Raw genomic sequence first — 15,291 nt, forward strand, 5'->3', positions numbered from 1 at the left:
GTCTGGAGCAGCACATGTACTGAGAGTTCAGTACCCTCACTTCTCCCCTCTCTTTTCCCTGTTCTGTCTGCTCCCTGGTCAGCTTTTGTGTTACTGGGCAGTGGTTGGAAACAGTTAGGGTTGTCATCTAAGTACTTTGTGAATAAAAACTTCTACTTTAACATAAAATGCTTTTCTCTGTTGTCTTCCAGATAATGAGTATGTTTTCATTGACCTGGAGCAGAAGCTTAGCAAATACTTCTCAAAGGAATGGAAGAAAGAGACCAACAAAGTAAGAGAGGTGTTTAATTTCGGAGACTGTGGCTTTGGTGTTAGGCTACTCACTGAAATGAAAGCTCTTAGACTAAGGTCCATAAAGCGTTTCTGGAAGGTGGTCTGGAGAGTGCTGTTCAGCAGCAAGATGCTGTGACTCGTGCACGGTTCATGCAATTAATTAAAACAGATAAACCAAACCTCCATACAGCTTTACCTCAGCAATAGTAACGACATGGTTGCTGCTTAATTGCTTGCTTCCTTTTGAAGATAGGCTATCCTGGGAGAAGTCTAAAGACTTTACTGTTATACGTAAGCAGAAAAACCTAGAATGACCTTGTGTGGCTTGAGCCCCACCCCACCTGAAGTGAGGGAGAGGGCTGGAGCCATGACTTTCAGAATATACATGAGAGGACAATGGAAAAAGAGGAAAGATTGGTTTGAGAAGAGCCTTAGTTCTTTGAGGCTAGCCAGCCTTGTCAAGGGAGAGGAGAAAAACTGCGTGAAATAAAGACGAGCCTGTGTAATTGTCTAGCACTGGTCATTTAGAGACACGATAATGCCTGTTTATTATTACTGAAGGAGCTGCAGTCTAGAATAAAGTGTAATGTACAGCTACGCCCTGATATCTTAATTGGTGCATTATAACTTTTTCCACTTTCCTCAAGGGTTTTTTTTTGCAGAGTAGGCATGCTTGCTGTTTCTGCTATGTACAGAGCTTTGCAGGTTCCTAGTAAGATTTGAGGATCCCTTACCTGATAGTGCTTCTCCCAAATAAGTGAGGGTTACTTCAGAGGCAACCCCAAGCCACATGGAGAGCTGTCCCTCCTGCCAGTGAGGGTTTTCCAAGGCAGATGCTTCTGGCCACATCAGTGTGGGGTGCACTTTGTGGCTGCTACCAGGCAGGATTCTTGAAACACTTCTGAAGTCTGGATAAATGTTGAGTCTCTCATGTGAGGTGAATCCCCAAAGGCTAAATGAGTTGCCATTGGCAGTACTGAAGCCTAAAATGAGTTAGACTATTGGACTGGGTTAGGAGACAGGAATTAAATTCCTGTGAAGAGGCGTCAGGTGGAAAGTCTCATTCTGTTGATTAAAATGGGGTGACTCTGGGCAAGATCCAGGGGGAAAAAAAAGTAAGTGTTTGCTTGATGATCAAGAAGTTGCTGTCGGTGTCAGACGGGCCATGCACAGGGAGATGGGTCTGGGCAGCAAAGCCTTGGGACTGTCTCTGTGAGCAGTTACCTGCACAAACATTAGAAGTGAGAGCCAAAGAAGAAAAGATGAGAGAACGAGTTAATAAGATCAGATGTTCCTTCTTCCCCCTCTCCTCCTGTTCAAGCAAGCCTGTAAGTGAAGGGGGAAGGCTGTCCTTAAAACGAGAACTCCTGCTGACTCTCCTCTAACAGACATCTCAAAGCAGACAGCAGCGTCTCCTTTTGCTCCCCGGCTGCAGGAAGCTGTGAACAGCTAGACAGGAGCCCTGCCAGACAAAAGGCGAGGAGTTAATATCAGGCTGGTGCGCCCCGGCCGCAGGCAGCACGGGCTGGCTGAGCAGCTCCTGCAGCACCCTGCGTCCCCGCTGTGGGATGTGGTACAGAGCTGGGCTTCGTGGTTAACTCTGGGTGTGTGCTGGGGGGGCTGCAGCGGTACCAGCGTGACGTGTTGCCTGCTGCCTGCCTGCCAGGCGCGCTGGGGAAGGCCACGTTAAACTTGCAGTGTTCAGCACTAGTGTGTCCAGGATGCTGCCAGGTGCTGAGCTGGGTAACTTGAGCCAGGCTGGGCATCCCCAGGCTGTTCTGGGGCTCTTTTATACCCGGCTTATCCACCCATCCAGACTCTTCAGCTCTCCCTGGGATGTTTTGCCTTTCAGCCTGTTTAAATGTTTTATGATGCCTCATTGATGTGAGCCTTGGTGGTAGTCAGATCCTCCCCAAAACTGATGAAGAGCTAAGATTAGCAAACTAAAAGCAGTATGGGGGGCAAGCTTGAGAGAAGAGGATGTTACAAGAGGAATTTTGAATGCTGAACGTTATTTAACAAATCTTCTGTCTCTGCTCTAGGGAACAGAGAAATTCAGCCCTCCTTTTGTTGCATTCTTTAGAGTACAATACTACGTAGAAAATGGAAGGGTAATAAGGTAAGTTCACTTCTGTGGTACTGTTTTCTGTTTCCTTATTAACACTTCCTTAAAAATTCAGCTTGCATTTTTGTTTTTGTAAGAACTACCCAGATTTCCACAACGAACACTGCATGTTTTCCTCCTGTATCACATTCCTTATCCCTAGGTCCCTGGGAGGATGGTAACTGCTTTCCCATCTGTGTTTAGAGAGCAGGTTGAATTACAGCAGTACTGAAATATGGTTAACAGCCTTTGTTTGCATCTTTTGGTCGTGTGAAAAGCATCAGATGAATATACAAAAAATAGGTATTTATACTCCAGAGCACACGCTAGCAGTTCTGGTTCAGGTTTTTGTGTCTGCACAGTGCTCTGTGCAGTCTGCTCCTGGAAATGGACTTTTGTAAACGGACAAAAGAAATGACTTCATAAGTTAAAGAGTTTTGCATTTGAGTGTGATCCATTCACGTGGAATATGGGCTGCACTCAAAACACAGCCGCACTGGCTGCATGGTACAGAACAAAGGATGAGGTAGTTGAAAATGAACAACTGACAGGATTAATTTGCATCAGCACTGCTGGCGTGGCTGTGACCCCAGGGCAAGCCAAGAGCTGGGATAATTCAAGTAGATTAAAATCTTTACTTAATTTTTTGGCATTTGTTCTCCTCTTGAACAAAGCTTTTTTTTTTTCTCCCCTCTTTTTCCTCCCCCCACCCTGTCCTCCATAGTCTCTCTTTTTGAATGCAGGCAAGTCTTCTGGAGTCTGTTTGGCTGTTCAGTGTTTTTTGTTTAATTTTGCTTTTAGGTACAAAGATTGCACAGCGTTCTTCCACCCCCTATGCACATATCCTCTAGCATCACATGCAAATTTCTCTTGCACTAGTAATTTAATTGGACAGGTTTGTGGAGCTATGTAGAGGTAGTTACAGGGCCCTTTCAATCTACGTGCATTTTTTTATGAGCAGACTGTAGTGTCCAGCACTTTGTCGGTACATACATGTCAGCAGCCTGCTTCCCTTGAGCTCTTGTGAGGGTGTGTGTACACGTTATCAGGGATACAAATGCCTTATCAGACTGTGCCTGGTTAGCAGTTTGAGGAAGAACACTACAACAAGCCCAGGGCTCCTGCATCTTTTGATCTACCTTGCAGGGAATCAGCAGTTGAAAAGCACCTTAAGCCTAAGGCAAGGTGAAATGAAAAAGCAGTGCCAGGTTTAGAGGGGAAAGGAGGACAGGTGTGCAAGAGGCAGGACTGAGATTCAAGGGAGTTGGTTCTCCTGCCTGCTACAGGCTTTCCAGAAACACAGAAGTGCTTGATGTAGTCAGTCTCCAAAACAGGTGTGATACGATTTTTCTTTCATCTACCCTCTGCCCTAACTTCTTAGATCTCGTGCTCCTCAAGATAGAGACTATTGTTTCCCGTGTTTGTACAATGCTTTGTGTGAGAAGACCTTGATCTTGGCTTGGGGTTTCCCACAGGCACTTAACTGTGTCATGGTGGCATGGGCAGACATCAGGGATGCCAGTTCAAGCCTTTCTCTCGCAAGGAAGATGCGTTTGAAAGTCCCTGTATTATCCTGACCTTTCTTCTCTTCCTCACACAAATCTGCCCTTGTGTCTTGCAGTGACAAGGTGGCAAGGCAGCTTTACTACTGTCATCTCAAAGAGCAAGTGCTCATGTCTCGGTGCAACCACAAAGAAGAAATCTATTTCCTGCTGGCTGCCTACAGCTTGCAGGCAGACTTGGGCAACTACAGGGAGGAGGTCCACACTGGGAAATATTTTGAACCTCAGGCATATTTCCCGCAATGGGTAAGTTTGAGAGGATCTTTCTGTCAACAACCTGCATGCAGCAGGAGCTATGTCAGGCTGGTACCTAGCTGCAGCCACACAACTTCCCCAGCTCCTGCTGATCTGCAAAGATCTGAAAGATCTGCACAAGCTAAGCTCTACGGAAAACCTCTGGGCTGCAATGCCAAGTATGTTGCTCTTTGGTCCTAGCTCTGCAGTGCTTACCTCTGGGATGAAGAGACCTGGACCCCAAGGAGTAGTAACTGCTGTGCAGCGCCTCTGGTTCCTGCTTTGTCATTCATTTGAGGCTGAACCATAGTAAGGGAAAAGGGAATGGCCTAAAAATGGTTTTACATGCTTATTTGTAAGCACGTGTACATTAACTCATGCCCTCCAAGACCTACAAACGGCTTGGAACGCCAAGAGTTACTTTTATTGTTAAATGAAGGCAAATTAGCTGAGAAACAAGAATTTGAAAAAAAAAAAAAAAAAAAAAAAAAAAAGCCTGTCAGAGCTGGTTACCTGCAGGGAGTTCTCTTGTGGTGAAATGGTCAAGAAAACTGTTTTAAGCACTTTAGCATCCAGAGCAATAGGAAAAGAAGCTAGCAATGTTATGGATGCCTCCATTGCTGATACCTGCTGGGGAAGGATGTTTCCCAGAATGTGGACGTGGCCTCCTCTGCAGCCTGACTGTGGTCTGTCACCTGCTTTGGGGATAATGTTCAGAGCAGTGGCAGGGGTTGCATCACGGAGTCAAGGCTGGTGGAGTCTGCAGGCACAAGTCTAAGCCTGCCTGCCGTGCAGTGCAGAAGCGCTCCTTTCTCCACCAGCAGGTCTTCATCGGGTGCCCTTCCTTGCTACAGGGCACCTGGCACAAGGTAGCTAACAAAGGGCTGGAAAAACTGAGTCTGGTGCATGCAGTTTATGGGGCAGTTAAGTCTTATCGTAGACCATTGCTCATCTGGCAAACATTGCAAAGGCCAAGGCAAAGCCTGGCTCACCTGCGTTGAGCCACAGCCCCAAGCAAGTATGTGGGTGATTTATCACTACAAAGAGCAAAACCTGGCAGTCACAGGGACGCCTCTCTCCCTGCCCCTGGGCTGCTGTGGGGGAGATACTCCTCCTCCAGCATGTCCTCCTGCAACACGTGCTGGAGATCACCTTTGGAGATCATTTGGGCAAGAGCTGCCCCAAGCCTCCTGCTAGTGAGGAGAGGCAGCGTTGCCCCGGGGTGAGCAACCCAGCTTTGAACTGTGGAGCTGTACTTCTTTCTGCTGATGCTGCACAGCTGATGGCATCGATGTTGTTCTTCCCTGAGCCCAGCCTTCCTCGCGGGAGGGCAGTTTATCTGGCACAGCATGCAAGGAGAGCAGAGGTGTTACCCAAGAGAGTAAACAAGGGACTGAATTTAAAATGGAAGTGGGATTTGGGTGACGGGGTCCGGTTGCTTTGGGTCAGGACAGGCTGCTTCTGACAGGACATTCACAGGTACCTGGTGGGGTCTAGTTTTAAGCATCCTGCATGGCAGGGTATTTTGTGAAGTGAATTCAGCCAACACTTGTCTTACGTGTCACTGCTGCTCATGGCCTGGAAGAGGCCAGTCTGACTGGGCTGCCCTGTAGTGTTGTCTGGAGAGAGCATGTGGCCAAGCATAGGAACTGGGTACTCACAGGGCAAGAGCAAAAAAAGGTCCACTGCAGGTTTCTCTACTGCTTAGCAAAGCTGCATGCCTGCCAACCACTCCAGACAGACACAAAATACCTTGAGATAGTGTTACCCTCCCCTTTGACTATGGAAATGCTAAGTAAGCCTAATGTGTAGTTTCTGGTCTTTAAAGTAAAAACAAAGCAAAACGCACAAAAAAAAAAAAAAAAGAAACCACACCAAAAAACCCACAACCCTCTAGCATTTCTGCAGTGCTGGGAGATGTTGCTGCTGACTGTGTTGGCATGCAGAGCTGTATTTGTTATCTGCCCATAAGCATTTAGGGATGCCAGGAGTTAGGGAAACTAATTCCAGCGCTTGAGAATGAAAAGAGCTGACACGAGCTCTGCAGTCTCTGTTATGATTTTGCCATCTACGATCTGTTGGGAGACATCAGTATCATCGGAGCTGCTTTAAATGCTTATCCTCCAGGGAGGTAGAGGTGAACCTAGGCTAACTTCTTGGGAGAATGCATGAACCTCTTCCACCTCCAGTCTTGGCTTTGCTGTTGATCACAGCTGCCTCTCGTGGGCTTCACTGAAGAGTTGCTGACCTGTTTGTTTTCCTTGTGGTTTAGATAATTGCAAAGAGAGGGAGCGACTACATCTTGAAACATGCCCCAGAGATGCACCGAGAACAGCAAGGCCTGAGTGCAAAGGAAGCTGTGCTGAAGTTCATTAAGGAGTCCTGCTTGTTGGAAGATGTGCCCGTCCACTTCTACAGGCTGCAGAAGGTTAAACAAAGAGCTTATTTTAAACATCTTTCTCCTCTTTAATTGGGTCACTGTTTTGTTTTTCACTTTCTGTCTAGTTGAAGAACAGTTGCCTCTGATTTGGAGAGGACAAACAAGTCTAAAATATCCAGGCTGTGAGACCTGTCCCCATAAACAAATTTGCTTCCAATTTGCTGGTGTAGCTGGAACATTATTTTGTCCCTCAGCCAACAAACTGGCCACAGGAATGGCAAAACTTAATTTTTGCTTTGTCCCTGCTTGTCAGTGTACTCGCACTAGGGAAATCACTGAGAAGCTGCACTTTGTTGCAGTCCACTGAAATGGTGACAGGAGGTCAGTCAGCTTTCACACAGACACCACATAATAACTGAAGGTGACACAAGTCATCCCACCTTTCTTACCCCCCTTCAACACTGTTGGAGTGCTGGGTATTTTTTTGGCTGTATGGTTTTCAGCTTTTTGGATTCCTTGATTGTTGCTCGTCCCTGAGTCTCTGCCTTTCCACCCAAGCCTGCTTTAACCAGATTTGCTTCACTTTGATGTGCTAAAAGTGTAGTCTAGAAATAGGACTGAAGAGAAGTTTTGTGTTCCACCTAGGTGAGTGAAACCTGCTCAAGCAATTAGGAATTGCATGAACTTCTTTTCCGAATGGAGCTGCTCTACCTTGTCAGACTCATGATTAAACATTTTGGCTGTTTGTGCTGGGTCAGAATTCAGTCTGGAAAGTTTCTGCTTCCTTTGACCAAACGTGGCAGCTCTAGTTACTGCAGAAACACAGAGAAGAGCCTTGCATTTTCCAAAGGAGATAAATTCCACTTCGGTTTTCAATCTAGGGTTAGTTTCAGTCCTTCACAAACTAGCTGCTCCCCCTATCTCTATTCTGCTGTTCTGTCCTCTCCGTTTTGATGCTAATGCTGTTAATGATGCAGTCATAAGAGGGTTGGTTACACTTGAATGCCATAAGAAATCCAGCTGGCAAGACATGGTATAATTTATATCTGAAGGCACTGGGGCTGTGAAACTGATTGCCCTTAATATCCAAATTTGAGTCTGACTTGAACTCATATTTTCTGCATTAACTCCTTTGTGTTGTTTTATCCACAACATGCTCTTCTTCCTGCTGCATGACACAAGGGATCTCGTGGTGGGGCATCCTCCTCCTGGGTGACTCCTGGGCCACAAAGCTCCTGATCGAGCTCACAGGGGTGCTGGGTGAAGGTGTTGGTGCACTGGCTGCCATGAGATTTCAGTAGCAGTCACTTCTATCTTACACCCTCCTTGTGGCTGCCACTGGGGTTGGGGACTCAAATAAAACAGGCAGCGCTGAGCACCATATCCCTTCTCCAGACCAGCACTGATTTATTAAAGCTCTTTGACTTTAGGAGGCAGAAAGCATTTCTTAGTGACTTTCAGCTGGAGTTCTGCTGGATATGGGTGTTAACAGAGGGGCAGAGGCTGAGGTAGATGTGACAGTGTGTGGCTTGCATCTTGACAGGCCAGGTGAGAAAGTCTTGGTGTGAAGTTTGAGCTCTGTGACTCCAGAAATTTTTACACAGCGATTTTCTTCCTCCTACTCCTCCTAGTAAGAGAAGTCTGTGTCGTCCCCCTCTGACTCCACCATGCCAGTAGAGAGATTGAGTTAACTAGTGCTGGACAGTTCGGGGATTTTTGGTTTTCTGTCTTTAAGCAAAGGAATCTCCTAATTAGAGAGAGATTATGTGGTATGAAGGTACAGCACGAGGAAAAACAAGGCAAATTTCCAGTTCAGCCTTAAGCACATAAAACTGTCTGTTCCCAACACTGAAATGAAAAGGTTAGGAGAAAAGTCCTGTAACTTGGGGCATTGATTAGCTCTCTCCTGGCAAATGTAAACCTGAGGTCCAGCACGTCCCAGGGTGAGAACAGCTGTGCTGTGGTAAGGGGAAGGGGCAGACATCTTTTCTGTTTTGGGCTCTGTCATCTGGAGAGTGAGAGATGTGAATGTTTGCGCTAACAGCGGAGATGGCGGCGGTAGTAAGAGAGTCTGTTACAAATTGCCTCTGAGAACAGTAATGGTCCATGCCCTCAGATCACTTAAGCTGCAGGATTCCCTCTCTGGGGCTGTTTGGGGCATGTGCTGCTGGTGAAAAGCTGGAGATGTCCAGTACAAGGGGATTTGTAGGTGTTTCTGATCTCAGAATTTTTCAGGGATCAACAAGACAAGGTGCTTGTTAGAAACAATAAAAAGCAAATGGGCTGATGGCATCTGTCTGATGAGCAGTCCTGCTACCTCTCTTGCAGTAGGTGCCAGAACAAGAGCGTGGTCTTTGTAGATTAACCTTTGACTCCAGGCTCTTCTGTCCTTTTAGGATAAGAAGGAGGATCGCCCAACAGTTATCCTGGGCCTGACCCTTAGAGGAATGCACATCTATCAGGTAACAGGCTGCCATGAAAGCCTTCTGGTGTAGCATTAACTCTGCCTAGCTCCCCTGTCCTCCCCCCACCAGCACTCCTCTGCCTCCCCTGTGAGCAGCAGGCTCCGCATATCTTGCATTCTTGGTTGTTTGCAAATTCTTTGCACATCGCTGACTCCACCCTGTACCTGCCAGTTCCTGTGTCACCCCGAGTTTGATGTGTTGCAGGAGGTGAACCACGTTCGTCAGCTCCTCTACGACTTTCCCTGGTCGCACATTGGGAAGCTGGCGTTTCTGGTGAGTGTGACAGAACGGATGCCATCTGGCAGTGAGCTGCCCACCTGGGACCTGGCGAAGCTGTCGGCCTGCCCAAATTGCCATGTCAAGTCCTGTAACTCATACGCACAAGACTGTGGCTACCTCGGTTAGCCATGTGGCCAAAGACATGTTCGTGCTCACTCACTGGCATCTCTCCTCTTTATGCAGGGGAAAAAATTTGAGATCCAGCCAGATGGTTTGCCCTCTGCACGGAAACTGGTTTACTACACAGGTTGCCCCTTCAGGTCACGGCACTTGCTGCAGCTCCTCAGCAACAGCCACCGGCTCTTTCTGAATATCCAGCCAGTGCTGAAGCAAATCCAAAAGCTGGAGGAGGCTGAAGGTATGTGGCAGAAGAGCAGGTGGCTTTGGTAAGGGGAAGAGTACATACAGTATGTTAGGCTTTGATATTTATTTCTGGCACCAGCAGCTCCCACCTGAGAGCAGATCAGAACTCCTCGAATTTGTACTTTCTGATGGGGCATCTGACTGCTCCATGTCCATGTTGTCAACTCTAAGGAGTTCACATCCATCTCTGAAGTGGTGGCGCATGCTTACGTGGAATCAGTGTACGAGGAGAGGTGGCCGTTGGTGTCATCCAGCTTGGTTATTTCTGTCTTTTCCTTCAGTGGGGTTATAGAAGTGGCATGGAGCTGTGTGGGAACCACTAGTGCCATGTGCCAGCAACCTTTACAAAGGCTCACTAATCAAGCGTGTGTTGGTAAAAGGCTCAGATTGCTTTCACAAACCCTTTGCATTCTTGGAAGTCCCTTTTTGGTGACTCTTTGTTGTTTACTGTGTTGTTGGTCAGATAGCAACATGGCAGTGTTTGTAAAAATTGCAACTGAACAGGTTCACTATTAAAAATGTTTCCAAAAATTTCCAGAGTCAAATTGGGATCTACTGCTTCTCTTGCTTGGCGTATATCCTGCCACCTGATTAGCTGCTATCTGTTTTTCCTATTTGGTAGTGGCCTTCTTAGAGGCTAGCTCATGTGAGTACTTGCTTCTCCTGGCTTTGTTCTTAAAATAACAGATTTCTGTCTTCTGAGAAAGGCAGAGGCATGGCAGATAGCAAGGCTTCCTTGGACTTGTGCTAGAGCTGCTGCCCTGTCTTTGTTGGCATTTTGAAATCCTGTTCCTTGCCAGACACTGTCAGGAAATCTCTGCTAACATTTTATTGCCTGCAATTCAGAGCTTAAATAAACATCTTACAACATTGTGGTAATACCTGGGGATGTGATTCAGGTGCCCAGACACAAATGTTTGAAATGCCCTGGTGCACCTCCCCCCCCTGCTTTCTAGCTTCCACTGCGGGGTGGGACAGATTTCTTCTAAATTGTTTTGTATCTCCTAGCTTCTTGTGGATTTCTGGTCCACCTTTAGCATCCTTCTTTTTGGGCCATAGAAAAGCCATGGGAGAAATCATTAATAAATGCCAGCCATAGAGATCCCATTCTTAGCTGTCTCCACACATTGGTGACTCTCTTGAGAAACAATCAATGTACTCTGTTTTAAAGACTGAACACTTAGGTTAGGTAAGCGATTCCTGCTTTGCTGCATTTCCTTCATTCTGGTAGGCAGTATTTCTGAATTATAACTGCCTCTAGCTGCCTGCTCTAATTCAGCAGATACTGGTTTTACTGTAAGTATGACTGTAGTTCTGTTGCAACCTGCTGGGCGTCCCAGTGTCTGTAGAATAAGCAGAACACAAAACTTGCTTTTCATTTATTTGTTCAGTAGCTGCAGCAATTTTCTTCACCATCAGGTTGTGCCTGTCCCAGAACTTCCCAGTTCTGTTACCCTTCCTTCAGTCTTGCTTAAAGTTTCCCCTGCCTTCTCTCCTCGTTCTTTCTCAGAGAAGAAGCGCTACCGGGAGTCCTATATCAGCGACACGCTGGACATGGACCTGGACCCATGCGACAAGAACTCGCGCGGCAGCGGGAGCAGCGTGGGCAGCCGGAGGGATAACCGCCTCTCACGCCAGTCCACGGGGAGCCACGGCAGCTCTCACACCTCGGGCATTGAGGCTGACTCGAGGCACCGAGTGTCAGTGGAGATGTCGGTGGATGAGCCCTTCGGCATCGACCGAGTGCACAGGAAAGAGAAATCCTGCAGCTCAACCATCAGCTATGGTAGCTCTGGCATTGACAGCGGCAGTAAGGGGAGGGCTGAAGATGACTCTCAGGATGATGGTAAGGAATTTGGAGATGCAGAGTAACTTCTAAGCCTGCTTCTGCTTTCTACAGGAGAACGGAGAATAAGAAAACATGAAGCAACTCGGAGCAGGCATGTAATGCTAACCCTTCTCCTGCCGCTCTTTTCCTCCTAGATCTTGAGCTGGCAGTAGATGAGCCAGAGGAGGTGCCTGTAGATGAGCCTTTAGAAAGAGACCAGTTAGAGGAGGTCACTGTGGAAGAAGCTGTTGAATCTCTTCCTCTAGATGCTGCTAGCTGCCAAGGTGAGATGGCTTTCTGCTACTGCTGAGTGCTTTTCTTGAGGGTGTAACATCAGGAAGATGTTTGGGCAATCAGGTGTAATCTGAGAGATCTAAGAAAGCTGCGTCTTCTTCCAAACTAAGTGCTACTTACTGTCTACCTACTGCAGCAGTATTTGAAGTCAGCTCCTCTAGAGGTTAAAGGCCAGCACCTTACATTGTACAGTGTTACTTTCCCCTTTGCTCCTTAAGGTCTCCCCTTTCCCAGTTTAGCAAGTTACTGTGTTTATATGCAGTTAACGACAAAAAGATAACTGAGGCAAACCTTTTGTAGTGAAGGATTTAATTTAAAATCTTGTATACCACAAGACAGCCAAGGGGTTCAACCACAGATTAATGGGCAAGTTGCAGGAATTAATAGTTTAAATTCTGTGGCTTATGCTATGGGGAATGCTAGACAACAGGTTCATGCAGGAGCTGTCTGGCCTTAAGACATAACAGGCTTCGTAGCAGATCAAGTTGGGCAAATACAGGAGAAGTTGGTAAAAAGCTGTTTTCTTGTGAGCTTTTAAATGTTGCTTCTTAGGGACAAACAGGAGTATTTGTGAGCAAAAACTCTCAGAATATTGAGGGTGCTTAGTGATGTATACTTGTATTTATAGGATAGCACTGTCTGAGTGTAGCCTGTGAGGACAACTTCCCCTTTCTGCCAATAAAAACTCAAACCTGTAATGCTTCTTATTTCCTCCTCCTTTGCAGCTGTAAATCAGGAGTCGCTGTCTGTGGTGCAAGTCACGCTAATAAAAATGAGAGGTCAAAGTGTGGAGTCCCTTCATCAGGTAAGGAGTGGTGCTTGGCAGGAAGGTCTGTGTGTGGGCGTTGAACCAAAGTCTAGTGTAATGGAGACAGCTGTAAATCAGGTGAACTTGATAGGTCTGTATTTGACTGATTGAAATGGTCTAACTGAAAACAGCTGTTGGCCAATGACTGCTGTTGGGAATAGGATGAGAGCAACATTTGGGTCCAGAAAAGTACAGAGAGGTTTGGAGCGACCAATGTGGAAATCTTGCAAACCAGCCATCATCTGCCTTAAGCTTCCAGACAGGAAATGGAAAATAAACCACTTGCAAATTTTCAGCACAATGTAGAGCCAAGACCATCCATACAGTTTGGATGTGGGTTGCAAGCTTGATCATCTTCCTGCTCCTGAAGCCAGAAGGAGCTCACATCAGAGCAAAACCAGATGTTCAAGCTCTAAAATTGCTATCATTTGTGTGATTATACTATGTGTATGCTGAAGTCTTTGTTGTCAACATTTTATTTTCATCCAACCCTTGAGAAAAGACAACTATATATGGTAAAATATGTCATATCGTAAGTTGGACTTTGGGAAAAGCTTATGAAGTTGTCTTTTTAAGGCCAAACAATATCTTTTTCAGCTTGTACCCACAGGGATGGAGGATGGAAATGTTTAGTTTCTTTATGTAAAAAAAAAAAAAAAGCCTCTGCCTCTAGTTTTCTTTCTTGATCCGCATTATCCTTATCTGCTAAAAGAATTTAAAAAATCTATTCATCCTGTTGCCCTATACTAGATTTTTTTCTGAACAAGGACTTAAATTACTTTAAGACTTCTTTTCACTTCTCATGCTTCTTACTGGACCCAGTCAAAAGTGATAAGGATTTCACTTATCAGCAAAGTACTCTGTTAAGTGCTGTGAGAGATGGAAAAAATAACCAAGCTTTTATATCAAAAGCTGAATGCTGTGCAGTACAAATCATAATGTACTTATTTCTGAATTTGAGTTGAATGACTGAAGACAGCAAGGCAAGGAGCAGGTATCTTGTTTAAAGTACTGGTTTTATGTTAATGCTTTCACCAACACACACTTAGGCTGTTAATTGATTGGGAGGCATCTGTTTTATAAGAGTGTTTCTGATCAGCACAGGACTGCTTAAGCAATTAAGAGACATCTCCTCACCCTGATGGCACTTGTACACATCAAATACTGTGTTTGCTTAGTGCTGGATGGACCATGCAGTATACATGTATGCCTGTTTCTGGGAGCACAGCTGAGCCAACACGGATTTCCTCAGGGTAGTTTTCTAGTTCCCATCCAGTGTAGGTGAGAGACTTAGTACTGGGAGGCGCTTCTCTGTGTTGCTAACAGAAATGTCTCGGCTTAATATTAAAATCAGCATGTAGAAGCTGATTGTCAAGACAGAGAGGAAGAAAAAACAGGTGGGGAAGTTGGAAATGTCTCGGATGGTCAGTAATGCCTCCAAAGAGGACACATCACTACAGCTTGTGTAGCATGACATCTTCCTCTGGGAATTACTGCTGCTTTGTTGCTCTTGTCTTCGTTTCTGAGCAATGTTATGTAGACAAAAGTATATGTTGCACTTAGTGAATTTTGGACACTAACCCATTAATTTGCATGGTTGTTACCAACTTTCCTTTCAGCTCCCAAGACTTTAAAAAACTTCAAGTAGCTTCATCTTGGTGTGTTCAAGCAGTTGGGGTGATTCTTTAATGCATGTGTTAGCGGAACCATGCAGTCAGTGTCAGTGTAAGTGTCAGGTTGTTCAGATGTCGTTAATACCTGCCCAGTGTTTTGTCCTTTGTACTGGACGCAGAGGACATGGTGCGTAGAGATTAGGATCTGGTGCAGTGAGGCAGGGTGGCTGCACACACTTGTAATTTCTTAATACTCCATAGCTTCTTCATTAAGCCGATATCCTTCAGAAGGCTGGTGGGGCTGTTTGAAGGAGTGGAAGAACAATTTGGAAAATTTGAAGCATGCATAGCCAGCATCCTTAGGCAGTGCCTGAGCTCATCATTGTTATTCACGTGCATCTTACTGAACTGGCAGGTCAAATCGCCGAGAGGCAGGAGCTGCACGGACCAGCACAGCCAGAGTTTGGATGACATCCGCCTGTACAAGCACCGGCACCCGCCACTGAGTGCCACGCTGTCCTCGGACACATCCCACAGCTACACGTTTGGCTGCAGCCTGGAGGATAAGATGTCTGTCTACGGCTGCGTTTATTCCACAGCGGACTGCAAAACCAAGTCTGCCCTTTACGGGAAGCGATCCATGAACTGCCTCTCCTTGGATCTGCTGGGAGAGGACCAGCTGCCAGAGGAGTTTGTGGTGTAATGAGATTGGAGCTCTTCCATACCAGGAAACAGCACAGCATGGAAATATATACCTCATTCACACGTGTGATGTCACTGGGTCTTGTAGGAGATTGAGCAGCTTTGTTACTCAACTCCGTAATCAGCAAGTGGAATCGCTTCTGCAGACCTGACTACAGGGCAAATCAGCTGGAGTGTAGCACTTAACATTGGCGTTGGGAGGGTCTGCTGAGCAGAAAATGGAAGTGGGCTGCACCATTAGTAGTGACCAAAAAAACACAACCCAAAACTGGACCAGAATTGATTTATCAGAAAGATATTTACAAAGTCCATGGCCTTTTAGCTTCCTGCTTTTCTCTTGTGGTCCATTTATGTTAATGCTACTATACAAGTAGTTTGGTTGTCTT

The 15,291-nt window shown here is 46.1% G+C and overlaps 1 protein-coding gene across 1 annotated transcript in view; it reads left to right on the forward strand.

Annotated features, from left to right (window-relative positions):
* Window positions 1–14,906, forward strand: part of FRMD1 (FERM domain containing 1) — a gene marked incomplete at its 3' end in the record, with an annotated part of 35,636 nt that extends 20,730 nt beyond the window's left edge. Inside the window, exons 4-14 of the mRNA XM_084284762.1 lie at window positions 192–271; window positions 2,316–2,392; window positions 3,999–4,185; window positions 6,446–6,601; window positions 8,950–9,015; window positions 9,223–9,291; window positions 9,481–9,655; window positions 11,171–11,506; window positions 11,644–11,772; window positions 12,508–12,587; window positions 14,619–14,906. Coding sequence (XP_084140888.1) covers window positions 192–271; window positions 2,316–2,392; window positions 3,999–4,185; window positions 6,446–6,601; window positions 8,950–9,015; window positions 9,223–9,291; window positions 9,481–9,655; window positions 11,171–11,506; window positions 11,644–11,772; window positions 12,508–12,587; window positions 14,619–14,906 — 1,643 coding nt within the window. The remainder of the gene's footprint in view (window positions 1–191; window positions 272–2,315; window positions 2,393–3,998; window positions 4,186–6,445; window positions 6,602–8,949; window positions 9,016–9,222; window positions 9,292–9,480; window positions 9,656–11,170; window positions 11,507–11,643; window positions 11,773–12,507; window positions 12,588–14,618) is intronic.
* Window positions 14,907–15,291: the final 385 nt, after the last annotated feature.

Source organism: Netta rufina, assembly GCF_964035555.1.
Source record: "Netta rufina genome assembly, chromosome: 3".
Classification (NCBI taxonomy): domain Eukaryota; kingdom Metazoa; phylum Chordata; class Aves; order Anseriformes; family Anatidae; genus Netta; species Netta rufina.